The sequence below is a fragment of the Apaloderma vittatum genome, unplaced genomic scaffold (assembly GCF_000703405.1).
Source record: "Apaloderma vittatum isolate BGI_N311 unplaced genomic scaffold, ASM70340v1 scaffold298, whole genome shotgun sequence".
Lineage (NCBI taxonomy): Eukaryota > Metazoa > Chordata > Aves > Trogoniformes > Trogonidae > Apaloderma > Apaloderma vittatum.
The window spans coordinates 46,318-63,740 of record NW_009732155.1 but is presented as its reverse complement, the minus strand read 5'-3'; the positions used below and the strand labels follow the sequence as shown (position 1 = coordinate 63,740).

At 41.3% G+C, this 17,423-nt stretch overlaps 2 protein-coding genes across 4 annotated transcripts in view; one reads left to right on the top strand and one right to left on the bottom strand.

Moving 5' to 3' along the window:
• Nucleotides 1-1,411: 1,411 nt before the first annotated feature.
• Nucleotides 1,412-6,057, top strand: MOB4 (MOB family member 4, phocein). Of its 2 annotated transcripts, none has more exons than XM_009875397.1 (7): nucleotides 1,412-1,471; nucleotides 1,957-2,042; nucleotides 3,525-3,567; nucleotides 3,819-3,905; nucleotides 4,215-4,294; nucleotides 4,645-4,756; nucleotides 5,655-6,057. In XM_009875397.1, the coding sequence occupies exons 1-7, from the start codon at nucleotides 1,445-1,447 to the stop codon at nucleotides 5,784-5,786; spliced, it is 567 nt and encodes a 188-aa protein (XP_009873699.1). In that variant the 5' UTR covers nucleotides 1,412-1,444; the 3' UTR covers nucleotides 5,787-6,057. The 2 variants fall into 2 exon arrangements, with proteins under 2 accessions (XP_009873699.1, XP_009873698.1); XM_009875396.1 differs by having other exon boundaries at nucleotides 1,957-2,057.
• A 6,072-nt stretch (nucleotides 6,058-12,129) lies between these two features.
• The window catches only part of RFTN2 (raftlin family member 2), a 24,226-nt gene continuing 18,932 nt past the window's right edge, over nucleotides 12,130-17,423 (bottom strand). For both annotated transcript variants that reach the window (XM_009875394.1, XM_009875395.1), the window contains exons 8-9: nucleotides 15,388-15,466; nucleotides 12,130-12,448 (exon numbers count right to left, since the gene is read on the bottom strand). In XM_009875394.1, the coding sequence (XP_009873696.1) occupies nucleotides 12,179-12,448; nucleotides 15,388-15,466 (349 nt within the window). In that variant the 3' untranslated portion in view covers nucleotides 12,130-12,178. The remainder of the gene's footprint in view (nucleotides 12,449-15,387; nucleotides 15,467-17,423) is intronic.

Below are 17,423 nucleotides of genomic sequence, written 5' to 3'. Positions count from 1 at the left end.
GTGGGGCTGGGGAGGGGGCTCGCCCGTCCCTCACGTAACCCCCAGCCCCTGGGGAAGGCGCCCCGGGCTGCTGTCACCTCCTTCCCCTTAAACGAAACGAAATCGGTTTGATTCCGGGCTTCCAAGGTCGTCCTGGAAAGGTACATGTCAAACCCACGGGGTGTGCATTTTATTTTATTTTTTTTAAGATTATTTCCGAGATGTAATTCTTGCGTGGGGCCTCTGGGCAGGGCTTTTTCGCTCTGCTCGGGTGAGGAGGGCCAGCTCCTGATGGCCACAAGGGGGGCAGCGCGGGTCACAGGCCCGCAGGCAGATACCCTCTCTGCCTGGTGAGCAGAGGGCAATTATTACACACCCGGTACCGTCCTTCGCTCTGTACATGCTTAGTCTATGAGGGAAATCATCGTGTGCCTTCGCTTTGATAAATTCAGGTTATTCTCAGAAAACAGCTGGTCACACTACAATGTAGCTTCCCCTGGGCTGGGATGTGCCTTGATGGAATCGCCCATTTTTTGGTGGCTGTATTTCAGTTTGCGTGACACTAGCCTGGCCGTTCAGCATGTAAATACAATCAGCGATATGTCAACACCAGGTATTTCTCTAGAGATGGCTGTTCTGTCCAGAACAGATTGCTGAGCTTTACAGCTGGAACACTGAGTCATCGCCTCTGCTAGGACAGCTGCAGGAGGCTGATGTGCAGTATCTCTGCTTAATGAGAGGGCGTAGCACAACATTTTCGGCGTGAAAATAGCCAAGTTAGAAAATGCCTGTGCCCGGGATGAGCAAGGTTGGGCCGGGTGCGATTTCCTGCCGAACGCTGCGGTGCAGCTGGAGCCAAGGGCAGGACTTGGGGAGGGTTTTGTCATTAGATACACTAAGCACTGTGGGTTAGCAGAGCTGCTAACCATCCAGTTAGGCAGCATACTGACCATACCGAGCAGGCAGGCCCACATTAGCCAACGCTGCGCTGCCTTGTCTCAGTTTAGAGGCTCTCGGTGGTGTGTTGTTACTAGAATAAGCTGGGATTTTTAGTTTAGTAGTAATTGTATAATGCTACTCCACAGACCTCCATTCTTACACAGCCTAACGTGTGAAACGGGCACTGTATGCAGGTATTTTAAATTAAAAAATATAGGCTGTGTGGGGGAGAGACGATGTTTATCGTACGCCGAGTCACGCAGAACTTTGATTTCAAGACGTCCCGCTGTTGTGACAGTAGAAGCCAAAGTTGCGTTTCACCCTGTTCTTGCCAAGATTGCGTGCGGCTTCTGTTGAGATGGAGCTTCCTGGAATTGTATAAACTCCATCTATTTTCCTGCACAGTCCAGTTTACTGTAGACTGTGTGCTCTTCTTCTTCCCCCATCTATGTTTTTGTTGTTAAAGTGGTTTAAACTTTTTTTCAAACAGGATTTCTACAACTGGCCTGATGAATCCTTTGAAGAAATGGACAGTACGTTAGCTGTTCAGCAGGTATTCTTACTTAGGTGAAATGTTGTTGATAAGTTCCATCTCCCAAATCTTTTATTTTGGTAGAAAAACGGAACGGAGCATGCCATTTTTCTGCTTAGAATATGGCTGCACCAACTGACAAATACACCTAAATATTTTAAAAAGTGTAAATATTAACTGTGTATGCAGAAATAACTCACATTCCCACGCCAGGTTTAAACAAACCCAATTTAAGAAAATGGTTGGGTTTCCTGTGGGCTTCTTTTGTTTTGAGATGGGTATTGTAAAAAAGCTGTAAAATTTACCCATTCTTTTACCTTTTCTTAATCGAGGAACGGCACTTTTCACATCTGGCATTTTTATACCGTTTCTTTGCCTCCCTATTTTTTAGTCCTTCACTCACTCCTTAATTAAAAAGTAAGTCCCTCAAAGATGCAACATCCTAAATACACTTTCTTACTGTGATTACAACAAGATCCAGATTTACTTTCTTCCCCCTCTCCCAGTATATTCAACAAAACATAAGGGCAGACTGTTCCAACATTGATAAGATCCTTGAACCTCCTGAAGGCCAGGATGAAGGCGTATGGAAGTACGAGCATTTAAGGTAAGAATCCATCTTTTGTCAACACAGTATCCCCGTACGAAGTTTTGGTCACTGACAGTGAGATTTTTGAATAGGAGAGATCAAAAGTAAGTTAAATGAAACCTGCTATGTCTACTGTTAAGTATTTTTACACTTTGGTATTAACTATTTTCTGAATTCCTTGTTCTTTCTAAAGATTTATGATGTGCTCTGATCTAGTGTTCTTGAAGTTTTTTAAGAAAACATTTATGCCTCACTTCAAAGGTTGTACCAGCATGTTTTGAATATGGAAATATTCTCCGATGGTATCATCAGTTGTTTATCTCTACTAATTGTGAATGTGATTTCCAGGTGCTCCCAGTGCTGCTTCTGAAACTTGCAGGAAAACAGGCTGCAGCCGCTGGGAAAGCAAGAGTAGCTCTGTCTTGCAGTTCTTGTCTAGTTGTAAGGAACCTCGAAACATTTTGTCCTTCCCTCAGTTTGTTTTTATGCGGTATAACAACACAACACGTTCGGCCTCGGTCGTTTGTGCCTGGACGTGTTTTTCAGTTAGAGTGTAGGTTTACACCCTGTTAATAGGTAAGCAGTAATCCTGTCTTCCTGGCATGACTTTAGCATCCTTGTGTCCTGATTTTTTTTTTTAATTATAGTTCTAAGCTATTCCTGGATATCCTGACTTTTTGCCTCCCATTTTCATTTTCTCTCCTCTGGTCTGGAATCATTCCAGTCCACGCAGGGAATCCTCAAAAGAGGAAAAAGTGCGTATAGATACAGTTGCAAAAGACACATTTTAAGTTTCCTCTGTCCTTTTACGTATGCCAGAAGTCACTGCAGATTCATAAGACTGACTTGTCACCAAATAGCTGTCACTTCTGGAAAATTTTGTCTGATTTTTACTGTAGGATGGAGGTGTGAATTTCTCAAGTTAACGAACACACGTTGGCGTTCATTCTAGTCAAAGCAGTGTTTCTAGAAGTCCCACTCTCTTAATGCTCTGTGGTGGGATTTTAGCCACTTACTGATCTGGAAGAAGTCTTGTCTGTTTTAGAAGGATGAAATGATCCAGCAATAAGAATTTAAAACTTAAGAGTCTTAAGAAATTGATTTTCTTGAAGTGTTATTTATTTATTTTTTTTTGAAATACCAACTTTGTTATAGAACAAAGTTGGTATCTGGAACACTGCCACCAAATTATTTGTTAAGCTCAGCCTCTGTTGTCAGGTGAGAATTAAAATTGGTTTGATGAGTGGAAAAAAAAATATGCTGGTGTGAATTCTGTTTCTGCAGTCCTGTTACAGTGTGTTAATTCCTAGCCTGTTGGCTTTTCAGTATGACGTCAGCTGAAATTATTTGATGGTATTCTTTAAGTGTGATTTTTTCCATGATCTGTGAAGAAGATCAGAATGTACAGCCTTGTTTTGTATTAGGAGTTTCCAGTGGGAAAACAAATTGCTGGTTTTGATGCTGCTGTGTTCAAATTTTTTACAGACAGTTCTGCCTTGAGCTCAATGGACTAGCTGTCAAGCTTCAGGTAATTCTTTTCTTGATATTTTTAGATTGTATCAGGGAGGAGACTTTTATTGTATTGTAAGACATGGGACTTTCTTCTAAATCTATACACCTAAACTTAAGGAGTGACTTGAGGTAAGAGTTTTTTAAGGCTTTCAAGTCTTTTGGCAAAAAACCCCTTTCTGCTGGGGGCCAGGGTAAGAAAGTGCTTTGAACAGATCAGCTCCTTTTCGCTCTTGGGTGGTTTTTGTAACTGAACAATTGTTTCAACAGAGTGAATGTCACCCAGACACGTGTACTCAGATGACAGCAACTGAACAGTGGATTTTTCTCTGTGCAGCTCATAAGACTCCCAAAGAGGTACGGCTGTATTTTGGAAAACTGACCCTGTTGATGCATGGTTCCTGTGTTGGGAGGGAGACTGTTCTAGTCGGTTTCTCAGTCAGACTGAGAGAGCTTCTGTGGGTCAAGAACATCACTTTGAGGTTTCCTTCTTGCCCATTGGTTCACAGAGGAAATATAGTTAGACCTTCAGAGAAGCTCTATCAAACTCTGAGAATAAAAATGACTGCTGAAGTTAAAAGCATCAGGAAACATAATTAAACTGTTTTTCTGTCAACAAGTTACAGGACTTGCATGCATGTGCTCACTCGCTGTCTGTTTTTGTAGTGTCCTGCTATAGACTACACCAGACACACACTTGATGGAGCCGCGTGTCTTCTGAATAGCAATAAATATTTCCCCAGCAGGTAAAAATGCTTTATTTTGGGAGGAGGGGGTAGGTGGCCCCTGAATACTTTGAAGTTGGTGTTATGGGGCTTCCAGTGGAGCAGAGCCAACCGGAATAACAGGATGGCCTTTAGAGAGATGCTGTGACTTTAAATTTATAACTGAGTAAGTTCAAAACAATTTAAAGCAATTTTGAAATGCACCCAACATTTTTATTTTCCTTGCAACAACAAGCAGCTGCAGACACAGATGTCTGCAACGCTGAAGTCTAAATGTCATGTGTAATTCTATATAGTACAGTTTAGGAATCGGAATTCTTGGTAGCCGTTTCGGTAGACCCGCTGCGTAACCTTTCTCCTGGTGCTTTCAGGGTTAGCATAAAGGAATCCTCTGTAGCCAAACTAGGATCGGTGTGCCGAAGGATTTACAGAATATTTTCACATGCTTATTTCCATCACCGGCAGATATTTGATGAATATGAAGTAAGTAGTTTCAAACTGTATCTTGAAAGAAGGGCGTTAATCACAGTTACGGCTGTGAGACAGTTGTATTACGTGTTTCCTTATAGTCCTGCTAGAAGAGCTGCTTTCAAGCGAGGCATTGCTTATAGCAGATACCAGCTTTATAACAACTGAAATGCTGTGCTGTACGTGTGTATATATAAAGGAAAATGAATTCAGCTCCTTACTTCACCCAGTTACGGTTTCCCTTCATCTGGATAAAAGGTCAGAAGTTGAGAGGTTTTGTACAACCAGCTCCAATCCCCCTTGTTTTCAAGATTCCTGAATGTATTCAAGGACTCGGTATAGTTGGTACCGCTTACGTCTATGGTTCCTGTTTGTGTACGGCACACAAGAGTTAAAGAATTATAATTGTAAAACTGCAAAGAAACAGAGTAACTGGCAGCAGCTTGTGCACCTCCAATATGTGGGGTTTTTTTAATAGAAAAATAGAAATTAATAGATGGAAAGGACAGAAAGGGTACAGCTGATGTAAAAGGACACCTTTGCTGAATCAGCTGAGGAAGGGTTGTGCCCCGTTCTGTCAGGGGTTTCACGATACCTTAAAATTTGCTTTTGGAGTGGATCAGGCCTGCATCGATACTTGAACATATTCTTGTCTAAGTACTGTTGAATTGAGCTGCGACTTAACCCTGAACTTCAGTAGGGCTTTTTGTTAATTGCAGTAACTATAAACAAGAAGTAAAGGAAAGATTTAAAAGAAGGGATATAAATTTACCATTTAAGCCTCAGTACTGTTTTCTAAGGCTTGTAAATCTAAAGAGGTAAGTAAATATAAGCAGGTTTTTGTTAGCATGTTCCCAGTTGTTTCAAATGTTCCTTCTGTTCGTGTTATTTTTTTCCCTTTTTTCATCTCCAGAATGAAACTTTCTTGTGTCACCGGTTCACTAAGTTTGTGATGAAGTATAATCTGATGTCCAAGGATAACCTGATTGTACCAATTTTGGAAGAAGAAGTGCAGAACTCAGTGTCAGGGGAGAGTGAGGCATGATGGCAATGACAGTAGAGGCGCCTGTATTGAATCTAAAGGAACCAGTAACTACGTACTGTATATATCATTTTAGACACTTCAATCACGTATCCTCCTAGCTTTGTTTAGTAGACTTTTTGTATGCTGTGTGCATTGCCTTTTAATATGGGAAATACTTTTTAAGTTATTCATGAGCTGTATATTCATCGATGTGGCACTCATGGTTTTTAAATAAAAGTAGTAGTATCTGTTTATAATGCCTGTTAATAAAAGAATTTACAGTTCTCTAAAATTGCTGCTAAACAATCATTGAATCACAATCCTGAAGATGTGTCCGATTGGGTGGGGAAAAAGAAAAAGCCAGATTTACGATTTCACAGCAGGCCATTTTTAAGGCAGTAGCTCTATTAAGTTGTAGTTCAGAGATTATCACCTTAAAGATACAATTCTGCAGGACGCTTCTTGCTATGTTGTGGCGTATTGCTAATTTAGCTCTTATTTTTTTTTAAGATGTCTTTGAAAGTTTACTTGTGGATGTGCACATTCCTGTACGTGTACATCCAAATACTAACAGGATCTACAGCATTAGTTATACCAAAAGGACAGTTTCACTATGCTATGGAACATATATATATATATTCTAGAGAGAGATGTATCTAACAGACTTTCTGGACTTGTTTTTTTGTTACCGGTAGAGGTTTGTGTGCAGCAGGGGATGGTTGCTGTCCTGTTAAGGCAGACATCTGCTGTTCTCCACTCCACAAATTCTCTCAAGAGTAACTGTGGCAGAAAAGTCAATGGCTTATACCTGTGCAAAGTTATGGCAACTGCTTACAGATTATACCTCATAAATACTCATGTTACACTACATAACACACTAGCACAGTCTTTGCTTGCGTTTCTAGTAAAAACATTCTAAGTACGCAAATGTTGAACCTAATTCTTTGCAAGAGTTAATCATGTTTCCAACATATGTTAATTTGTTTTCCTTTATTCACCTGAATCATATTCTTGGACAGAGAGATTTGGATTCATGCTTCTGTTCCCTATCAGATGTTTATTTCAAGCTGTGTTTGCAGATTTGCAATAACTGACAATTTCCATGAGTGCTGCTTAATTGTATTAGAATGATAGAATTTAATGTTTTAGAGATGAATATGGCAGACATGCTGCTAAGTGTACGTGAATGCAGGGTCTCAAAGCACTAGAGGTGTTTTTCTGTTCAAGTGATTTTGCATAGCTGTTTAAGAGGTTGGCTGGTTGTTTCTCTCCGAGGTTGCTGGGGGCCCTGTGTCTTTAAGCAGGTCAGAATGGGCTGACTCGGCTGGGTTCTGTCATCTACACTTTGTTTTCTGCGTTACACCTACTTGGAAAGAAGGGAGTCCACCTATTTTTAAAAAGTTGTTTTTCACAATATACTAAACATGCCTTAAATTCTATTTTTTTTTTCTTATGAATCAAGCACACCTCAAGCAACTGCACCACCTGGATATAAAGGGAATTTAAACAATGAGAAAATAGAGAGACTAAGCTTAAGTGCTTCAACAGCTGTATTCTTGGGCAGCTCTTTGTGTCTCAGTGTTTATCATTGTATTTAACTGTCCGCAGGGTACTTGCATGAGATGTTGTCTGAGTGAAAGTAGCTTTAGGTACACTGTCTATACATTTAGCTGTAGCTTGCCTTGTATAGACCAGGTTGCTTGGTTTCGACAGATACCCTGAAGTTTGTGCTGCAGGTAGGAGGGCTGTAGTCTGGAGGTAGTAAATCGTGTATTTGGTGTCGTTACAGTCTGCTGCGGGACCAGCCACGGTGGGGCTGTGTTGTACAGTCACGCCGCGTGCTTCTAGCGGCCACTGCGACGCGCAAAAAGACCCCCCATGTAACTGGTGTTGCTAATTACATTTCCTCTCCAAAACTGAAGAAAATTACGTGGTGGCTCAGGACTGCATTAAAATTTTAAACCTCTTCTCTTCCTCTTAATGCTTTAAGGGTTTCTCTCCAAAACAGAAGTTGGGAAGTTTTAATCCTGTTTATTTTCATTCCGATTTGCACTGTAAAGTTGACTTGCTCTACTAAGCTGGTTTTACATAAGGCCTAAGTGAAACACTGCTTGTATTTGCCCTTGCTATTGTTTACATGAGTACTGTGTACACACATGTGCCTGAATGGTACCATAAAAATCTTCAGTCAGCCTAAGCAAACCATTGATCTGTCTAATAAATATTAACAGGTTTAATCTAGGCTCTATATAATAGGGAAACTAAGACTGTCTTTGAATTATATTGTAAAAAAAAAAAAAAAGGATAAAATTAAACTGTTTCTTTATCCATACCGCTATATTTTGGCAAGTTATCCTTATTTTTCATGTTGTCCAAGAAGGCAGGCAAGCGAGTGCTTCCAAGAGAAAGCGTGGTGCTCTCCCATCTCTGCTACCAGGTGTGCTGAAGTGAAGTCGGATTTCTTCTTTCAAAAGCAGAGAAACACAATGACTGTTAGCATGCTGACGTCAGACCTCAACGTAATAAATACATCTCACATCAGAAAATGCTGGTTCTACCATTAAAAGTAAGAGAGATTTAGAAGAGGACCTTTAGGATGCCAAAATAAGCACCTTACAGCAGCACGTCACAGATGCAGGCCTAGGGCAAGCACAGGATAACTTTCAAACCACTTTTTCCTCAGTCACTGAGGTTTTAGCCCATCTTCCAAAACTGCAGTGGGTTTGCTACTTTTTAAAATTCTCTCACACGTTGTCAAAGTGCATCTGCTTAAGATCAGAACATGTCACCAGGCCGGCTCCGCTAAACCCCTTTGTCCCTTTCAAGTTACACTTACCTGGAGGCAGGAACATTCGCTTCTTTAATTCACACCAGGTATCTAAATTCCACGCAGAAATTTGGCTCCGAAAAACCTAAACCCTAGCTAACACTACTCTTTAAGCCGTAGGGAATTGTCAAGGCAGCAACCTGCACTCTTCATCTTGGAAAGATTAATATACTAAGAACAAGGAAAAGCTACTCAGCCCTCGCTAAGTGGTTCTAACTCTACCCAGGGTTGCCCTGTGAGCTGCAGGGATGTACAGACAGGGCTGCGAAAGAGGATTCGAGCTCGAGGAAATGCTTGAGGAATTCTAGCTTGAGGAGAGGTATCCCTGATCTAACCCGTTTAGTGTCGGTGCGAGACAAACATAACGAAGAGAGCGGGTTGGTGATTCGGCAAGTGCCTTTAATGGTGAGGAGCTCCCTCGCAGAACTAGAGGAAAGATCTTAGTTTTACAAAAAAGAAAATGGTATTTTACAGACCAGAAACAGAAGTTAAGCAGCAATTTATTGCAGCTGACCAGGTACGTAAATCAACTGCTCAGACAATTATGAGCAGGGCACAGCTTTTATTTTTTTGTTTGTTAAAGTGGATAGTTTCTTCCTGCTTGTAAACACTAGAAAAGTATTTCCTCTCCAAACAATTTAAACATCAGAAAGCATAAACAGTCTTTTGCAGATGTTCCTGAACAGCACCGGCTGCCTTCTCTCTGTTCTTTCTACGGGCTGCAGGGCATTTCTGTTGTCACAGACAGATCAGGCACTTTTATATTTCAGACATCAGGCTCTTAATGAAAGCTCTGTTATTTAATAAGTAAGCGTACTTACTTGTTTTCTTTCGTCAGAGAGTGCATCCATGCTTTAAGTTTTATTTGCCATTTTTTCAATCCAAAGATGAGTACGTAAAATATCTTCCGGTCAAACGACACCTGAACAGCGTGTGTGTATATATATGAGCATACAGAAGAAGTCTTGCCAGAGTTGCTCTGCTCTACAAGCTTAGTTGACGTGGCAGCGCGGGTCACAACACTAGCAAAGGCACACGGTAACGCTCTAGTTCGTGCAAGACCAAGGTGATGAAATGAGTAACTTAAATTAGAATCCCTTCTATCCAAAACGCACCCTCCCCTTCTCAGTTTTCCGAGTAGTGAATATGGCTTTATGCCAGTTCAAGAAGAAAAGCCTTTCCTGCTAAAAGCCGAGATATTCTCGGGTGTACCCGGGGACAGCCAGAGCACACGCCATTTCTACCCTTGTTCCAGAAACAGAGCCTCCCCTGTGTACATCCCATTCATTAAAAGTTCTTTAGAAAGATACTTGAGTTTTCTGCATTTTCAACAGCTGATTGAAAACATCTCAGTTAAATGATTCTTTTTATCCAATGAATATATTCTAGAATGATTAGCTGCATTCAATTTATTACTTGATACATTACAACTTACTGAAATAGCCATTGTCCACTTTTGTTTTAGGATTCACTACTGTTAACTGCCTTCAGCAGGGACACTACTTTATAAAAGGCAATCTCTTTGACGTGCTTTAAAAGCTGTAACTTGGAATATTCTGAATGTCTTAAGTTTTCTGACCCATTTTTGCTGGGTTTACAGGTTTAGCTTGTATGGAAAACCACCACTAGTTAGAATTACACACACGACAGTTCTGGATAACTCATGAAATGTACTTTCAGAAGCAGAGCAACTTACTCCAAGTTGCACAAGAGCACCTGTTGCCCTGTTTTTAATACATCAGTCACCTGGCTTTCTGCCCAAGACAGATAATGTATTTTCCTAATTTTTTCCCACATGTGTGTACGCTGGAGGAGATCCGGGCTAGCTGCATGAACCGTGACTGCTGCTCACGGAGTAGCGGCCGGCATGAGAACGAACATGAGGTTCACGCCCCACATCCGTGACTTGGAGATGGGAGAGGAGCCTGGAGAGAACGGAACGGATTTCTTACCGTGCCTGCTACAGCAGGTGCTCCTGCTCGCTCCCTGCGGCACACCGAGTCCTGCTGCTGCCCCGCCGGCGCATACTTGGCTCTTCCAGCAGTCACGATTCAGACCTGTTTTGCCAGGCTGCCAGCATTTTTCTTAGGAAATTCAAGTGAGAAAATCGAATCTGCCCTTTTCAACAACGTGCAATGGGAAAAAGAAGGAATGTCTCCAGCTCCAGGGCTGTGGACTTTTTTTTTTTTTTTTTTGAAGAAAGAAACACAGACCCCAAACCTGCTACAAACAGTTGCTTTCCAAAAGGGAAAATAAGCCCGCCTGCAACAATTCCATCGTGACGCTGGGAAGCAGCTCCAAAGCAATTATCCTTTCAAGCTCCCACTATCATCACTATCCCACTATTATCATTTCGAGCTCCCCTCACCCATGCTGTGAACAGATTTGCTCAGTTCTCTTCTGATTTCTCATTTTGATCAGATTGTTTTCGATTAGCTTTAGTGTAATGAACATTTATCGTTTGCATTTCTAAAACTAACCAAAGCCCACTATCATTAGTTATCATCACATCTACCTTCAGAGACGTGTTTTCATTCAGCCTCTCCTCTGTAAAGTGTAATTTCAAGACAGCAGCATAAAAACCATTCTGGTCCCTGCCCCATCCCACAGCACCCTCACCCTTTGAGTGTCCCTCCTTGTGCGTGGTGCAGTTGAAGACACTTTACCCGGTGTGAAATACATTTACCCAAGAAATTTTGCATATATTCAGCAGCCTATTTGCATGTAGCCTGTGATCAGATGTTGCCTATTAAGTTCAGACCACTTCCTCCTCCACTGCGCACCTTGCTGGCAACACTCCGCAGAGTTTCTCACACTTCTTTCTCACAGGCTGCAAGTTCTCTTTCAGGGGGTGAGAGGTTCTTAACCTCCCTTCACAAGTAAATTATGAACACACCGTTATGCAATCTATATGCTGAGACAGCTTTTGGCTTAGACGTACAAGGAATCCTGGTAAAACCTGCGTAAGTGAAATTACTTTACAGGAGCAAGGGCCAACAGCCTCCAGGGGTCTTCTGTACAGATCAAGTCTGAATGTAGCATAAATTATTAACACTCTAGTGTAAGACTTACCAATTCTCTAGGCTTTTGAATTTACGCAAGGCAAGTAAAGTGAAAATTGCATTAAAACTTAACAACAGGCAGTTCATTTTCCCCACCAATATTTACAACACTCTTAAAAAAAACACACAACAAAAAACTCCGAACAACACTCCTCCAGCTTGTGGAAAACACTAAACATCCTCATTCCTTTCTCTCTTACACAGTTCAAACTGTCAGTTTTGCAGCATTTGCTTTCTCGCTCATCAAAAGCATTAACAAGTTAGCAGAGCACCCAGTCAGGTAGTTATTCTACTAAAGAGAGACAGAAAACCAAATTATTTTGCAGTAGTATTATTACTACAGTAGGATTACTGCAACAAAAAAAACAGACAACAAATACAAAATTAGTCTGGGAAAAGTCATAGGATTATACCAATGCATTTAAAGTAGTATGACTTTTTAAGTAAGAAAAAACCAAACCAAAACCAGCACACGCATTTGTGTGAATTATGTACATGTCCATCCGGTGAAGTTACTTACTTTATCACATACATGTGACCTGAGTGACTCCATCTTCCTGGTCAAATTGTCCATCATCCAGTTCCCTTAACACTCCGTCGCTGCTGCTGAATCTTGGAAAGCCTCCGTACTGGGAGGGCCCCTCCTGGATCCAACACTGTTTAGATGGAGACAGGTGAAACTCAGCGGGTGGTTGTCCAGTTTCTACAGGGCGAGAAGTAGCCGTGTCTAACCCAACGCTTCTGCTGGAGACTTTGCCTTTTTCCTCCCCAAGAACTTGTCTTAAGGATTTCCTCTGAAAGAGAAGATGATGTTTAAATATTAGCTTAATTAGGAGAAAAATAAAAGCCAAACATTGCAATGAGTCATGCAGGGATTTAACGTGAGCTGCATTTTAATGTAAGGCAGCATTTAACACTGGTTTAACTATGAACTCCTCCGGAAAAAACCCACAGATTCTGACAGACATATTTGTTCCTATAAATAAATTTCAAGGCAGATGAAGAAAATGCAAGATGTACCTGAGATTCAAGAAAGCACAAAAAATTGCTAAGAACAAGTACTTTGGTAATGCTCAATTCTTGCGTACTACCTGTCCTGTAGAACAATTTGAAAGGGGGTCTAAAGAGACCTTACATAGTACATAAATAGTATAAACAGTCTGACATTAGTACTGGGATCTTCTAACGTGCTTCTTGTTGAAGTGATGGCTATCGATGTAAAAAAAAGAAAAGTGATTTATGCAAACCTATCTCACCATGCAAAGGGTCAGACGATGGACACGGAGCTACGAAGGAATCCAGCCTCAGCAAAGAGCAGTGTTCTGGGGGCACGAACGCTCTTGCATAACTGCAAATGATTTAAAAACAAAGCATCCCACCCTGTCAAGTTCTGTGCCCCCCTTCTATACATTGCTAAGTTTGTTTTTTAGCTCAACCCCTTTTTGAGACAGTAAAAACGACGGCCCTCATGGCTAAACGAAGTGTCTTAAGGAAGCTTGTTGCGGGAGACACTGGGAGATTAGACTGAGGGGAATACCGTTGCCTCAGGAGAAACAGAAGGAAATAAGCTTCACCTGGATGCCATGGTACAAAGCTGGAGAAGCCCGCTTAAGGGAAATAAAGGAAAAAAGAGGAAAAAACCAAACAAACAGAAAATACCCCAAAGGACTCCTCCTCTGAACTATTTTCTTTGAAACGCAAATGACGTGTGATAAACCAAGAGCCCCCAGAGCCAGCCCACGGTGAGGGCTGCTCTCACTAGAACGCTGGCAAGGCTGTGGTAAGTTGTACACCTGTGTCATCAGTGTCCAGGGGATATTTTAAATAAATGTATTAAAAGTTTCTAGAGCAAAAGTCAGTTCAAGCTTTCCAATTACAGCAGCTTGTTCAGCACCTGGAATCTAGCCACTCGATGCAAAGCTAGCAGGACGTTCTGTACCACTGAGGTATTCCTTAGAAAATTTATGAATTTAAATTGTAATGAAGGTAACATGCCATTGGCCAATTTAAACTTTTAGGTAAAAAAAAGCAATGAAGTAAAAAGATTAAAATTTAGGCCAAGGACACCACAACTGGAAAAACAGAAGAAAAACGTTACTCTGCTGAACGTTTCGGCTTCAGGCTGAACCACCTATTTATCCCACGCTAAAATGACCTCAGCATACTGAAATTTCCTGGTAAAGTCAAACACTCACCGGAACCTAAGGAACACATTTAGACACTGAATTTGTTCAGATTTTTAACAGTAATCCTGATGTAAACGGCTACAAATCAGCTACTTCCTGCTTACTTCCAGCATGTTAATGCTTAAGTGAAAGCTCTCCCATTGCAGCAAAGTAAAACAGTAAGGATAAACCACAGCATTTCAGCTGTATAAACCAAAGCTGCCGATCACAACTGCGTGAGAGAATTTAAACTGTGAGCATCATAACAATTCCTATTTTTAATTTACATCAAGCCTCAAACATTCATCGGTTCCTCACGCGGCATGTTTTTACAGAACTGGTTTGTATTCTGTCTCTTGGCAGAACCCAGCCTTAGCCACCCCAACTTGTGTCACGTACTTACGCTGCCTTTTGGGAGATGCTTACAGTTAGAAATAAGGCGCCTTTCCAAGCAAAGAGTATTCGTATTAGCAGCCCGTGCCCTTATCTACCAAGTATTAAAAAAGTAGGGAAGCATCAGGAAAAGCAGGACTGACATAATAAGGTTTTGTATATTTAACAATACTATCAAAATTATGTTCCAAACCCACACTTCTAGAAATGTCGGAGGAAGTGCATCAGGAAAGAACGTCAAGTCAGATTCGGATGAGTAACTGGCAGAGTTTAGAAGAGGGTATGAATGGAAGAGAAGATTAAGACACTGGCAAGGGAGACTACAGAGAACACTGAAGAGAAAAAAGCAGAAGCTCAAGTTTTGTAAGTGAAGAGATAAATCCTAGACAGGGTACTACATCTAGCTGGGAACTGAGATGGCAGCAGAGACAAAAAAATCAAACAGGACTTCAACTGTGCGTGTTGAATGGAGTTCTTCCAGGCACGGAAGTAGTAATTAACAGGAGACACGGCGAGAAGGAAGTTAGGTGGAAGGAAAGCAAAAGCCTGGAGAAGAATAACAAAAGGGAGTACACTTTAGAAACTCTAAGCAGAGGAAAATAGAGATGATTCTAACTGACCGGAGGGCAGGTAGGAAGGACAGAGATCAAACAGCACTGTGCAGGCGCAGTAACTGCTGTGACTTTGACTCTGAGCAGAACGCAGTGACTGCCAGTTACTTAATCCTCAAAGCACTTTTATACAACTGCTACTACAGGAGCCTCGCTCAACAGGGACAGGTCGTTGTTGAGGTCCAGCTGCAGGAATTTTAAATCCTCTACTTCTGTCACATATTTTCACGTAGCAAGAGCTAACACACCCCTTCACTCTGTTAACCTCCAGAGTACAGTGTCCCCTCACACAACCAACTTCATCGACCTAAGCCACAGTAATTTCTTAGCACAAAACAGTTTCTTAGCATGCTTATGCTTTTCTCTATGGCTTAATGCAAGATGTACATGGCCGAGAAATAAATATAACAGGAGTTGTAACATGACTGCCCTCCATGCAACTTGTTTCAAATTAAACCCTCTTCTGACACTTTTTCCCCATTGATCTTTAAGTCTAGTTTATTTCCTTAGCTAACCACTGTATGAAGTACTAATTTATATTAATGCCATAAACACGTGACTTACCTCAGGTGTCTGGACAGCGGAATTCCACATAACAGGTCTCTGAAGAAAAATTACTTGCTTTGTGGCCAGATTTCCTTCACTAAAATATAAAGAGAATTGTTTCAATATTTTAAAGGCAATAATAGCCCCTGTAACACATCCATACCTTCCAGAGTCAACTTTAAGTTGTGTGTATGTGAGTCCATTAGTGAGAAGAGTACAGACTACCAAGCATTAACTGGTTTATGAATTCCTGAACAGTTCTGTAATCACATTAAAAAAGAAAAAAACCCCAGTATACAGCTGGATTAAGGTGTACAAGAAAATACGTATAGAAAAAAAATTACTTCCTTGATTAGAGTTAACGTATCTGAAAGTTTACGTACCAGAGCTCCTACTTTTAATCAAAATCTGCACCTCTACATCTGAAGTAAACCTCGAAGAGTTGTTCTTTCACCTAATCTTCACTGTCAAACCTACAGAAACATATTCTCACCTACTAACGTGGCAACTCATAGACGCCATCTCAACAGATCCACGGCTTCAACAAAAGTCTCAATCCTTAGCGGTAGGAAACTTGGAAGTAACAATCTTTACTGCTACTGAAAAAGTGTTTTCTGGCTGTAACATGACATGTAACTGATGAACTTGCTCTCTCACGGCCTACAGATGGGAGGACTCAGCTCAGTTTTCATAAGCTCTACATCCACAGTGAGATAAACAACACTGGCTGTTTGGTACACGGGAGGTAAATGAATAGGAAGGACAAGAGTGTTTAGTCACAAAATAAAGGCGGGGGGGAAAAAAAGAAAAAAGAGGAACTTCAGTTTTTAGATCTGGAACTTCTACAAATGCTGGTACTGTTTTGGTAGATACAATTTAAGGAACCACTGTTAATTTTTTCTCAAAAGGAAATACATTCTTTTAGTACTGGTGATACACATCCTTGAAGTCATTACGCATTTATTTTCATCACTTTTCCATCAGAAATACAGGTCAGCACGCGGATTGCATATGTACTACAAAGCCCACCTCTGGCACTGGAAGAATATAAGAATTTCAAGACCAAAGCACTAGGGTGGGAGGGTTTAAAAATGTTCTGTGCTGTTCTAAATATCTTATACTACATTTTGATAAACTCTTCCTTCTCCCTCCAACTCCTACTTCTGGGCAGGATGCAATGAGATCTTCACGCACGTGAAGACACTGAAATACTTTGGCAGAAGGATGACTACGGGTTTAAGAGTGAGCTACAGAAAAGTAGCAAAAAGGAAAGACAAGAGACATGTAGCGAGTTCATTTGAAGTATCTACGATTCTACCAATTCTATCAATCACAAAGCAGTATTATTATGCATAGCATTACAGAAACAACTACTAATATTACGTAAGCGTGTGCTTTAGTAGGGGCATATCAATCTTAACCACGCTCCTAACGCTGAGATACCCGATTTGTGTTTCATGCCAGGGTTAGGACTGACAGAGTTAATTTTTAATGTTTAATATTAGGGACTTGCTCCAAGAAAAAAAATCAGGGATTAGAACTGCTCCTATGAGATCAGGAAGAGCTTGTTAACAGCCTGTCCCAGTGGAGCTTCTGGAAGCAAGCTCTGAGAAAATACACAAAACAGCACTTTTCCCAGCGCGCTCAGCTGCACCTGATCAACAGTCAGTGACGATGGTTTTGTGATGGTGTTTGGCCCCTCACAACCTTCCTTATAGGCCAGTTGAAGTCCCGTCTTTGCACATCTTCCTCAGATGAGAACAGAGAAGTATCTCAAACTCCAGCTTGAGGCAGGAGAAGGAACTCATTAGTTGCCTTAAGTCAACGAGGCTTCCCTACCTCGCTATTGGCGTTCGTTGAAAGAAAATGTGTTACAGTTTTATGTCGTGACAAGGAAATGGGCAATCTGGCATCCTGACTCCACTTGGCTGGGTCTATCTCCCTGCCTCAGTTATGTCCATTTCGATGGTATCAGCTGGGAAATCTCTCTTTCAAGTGAGAAGGCTGAGCACAGCCCCTGGCATGGGAAGAGCCTATGGCTTATTGTGTAACAG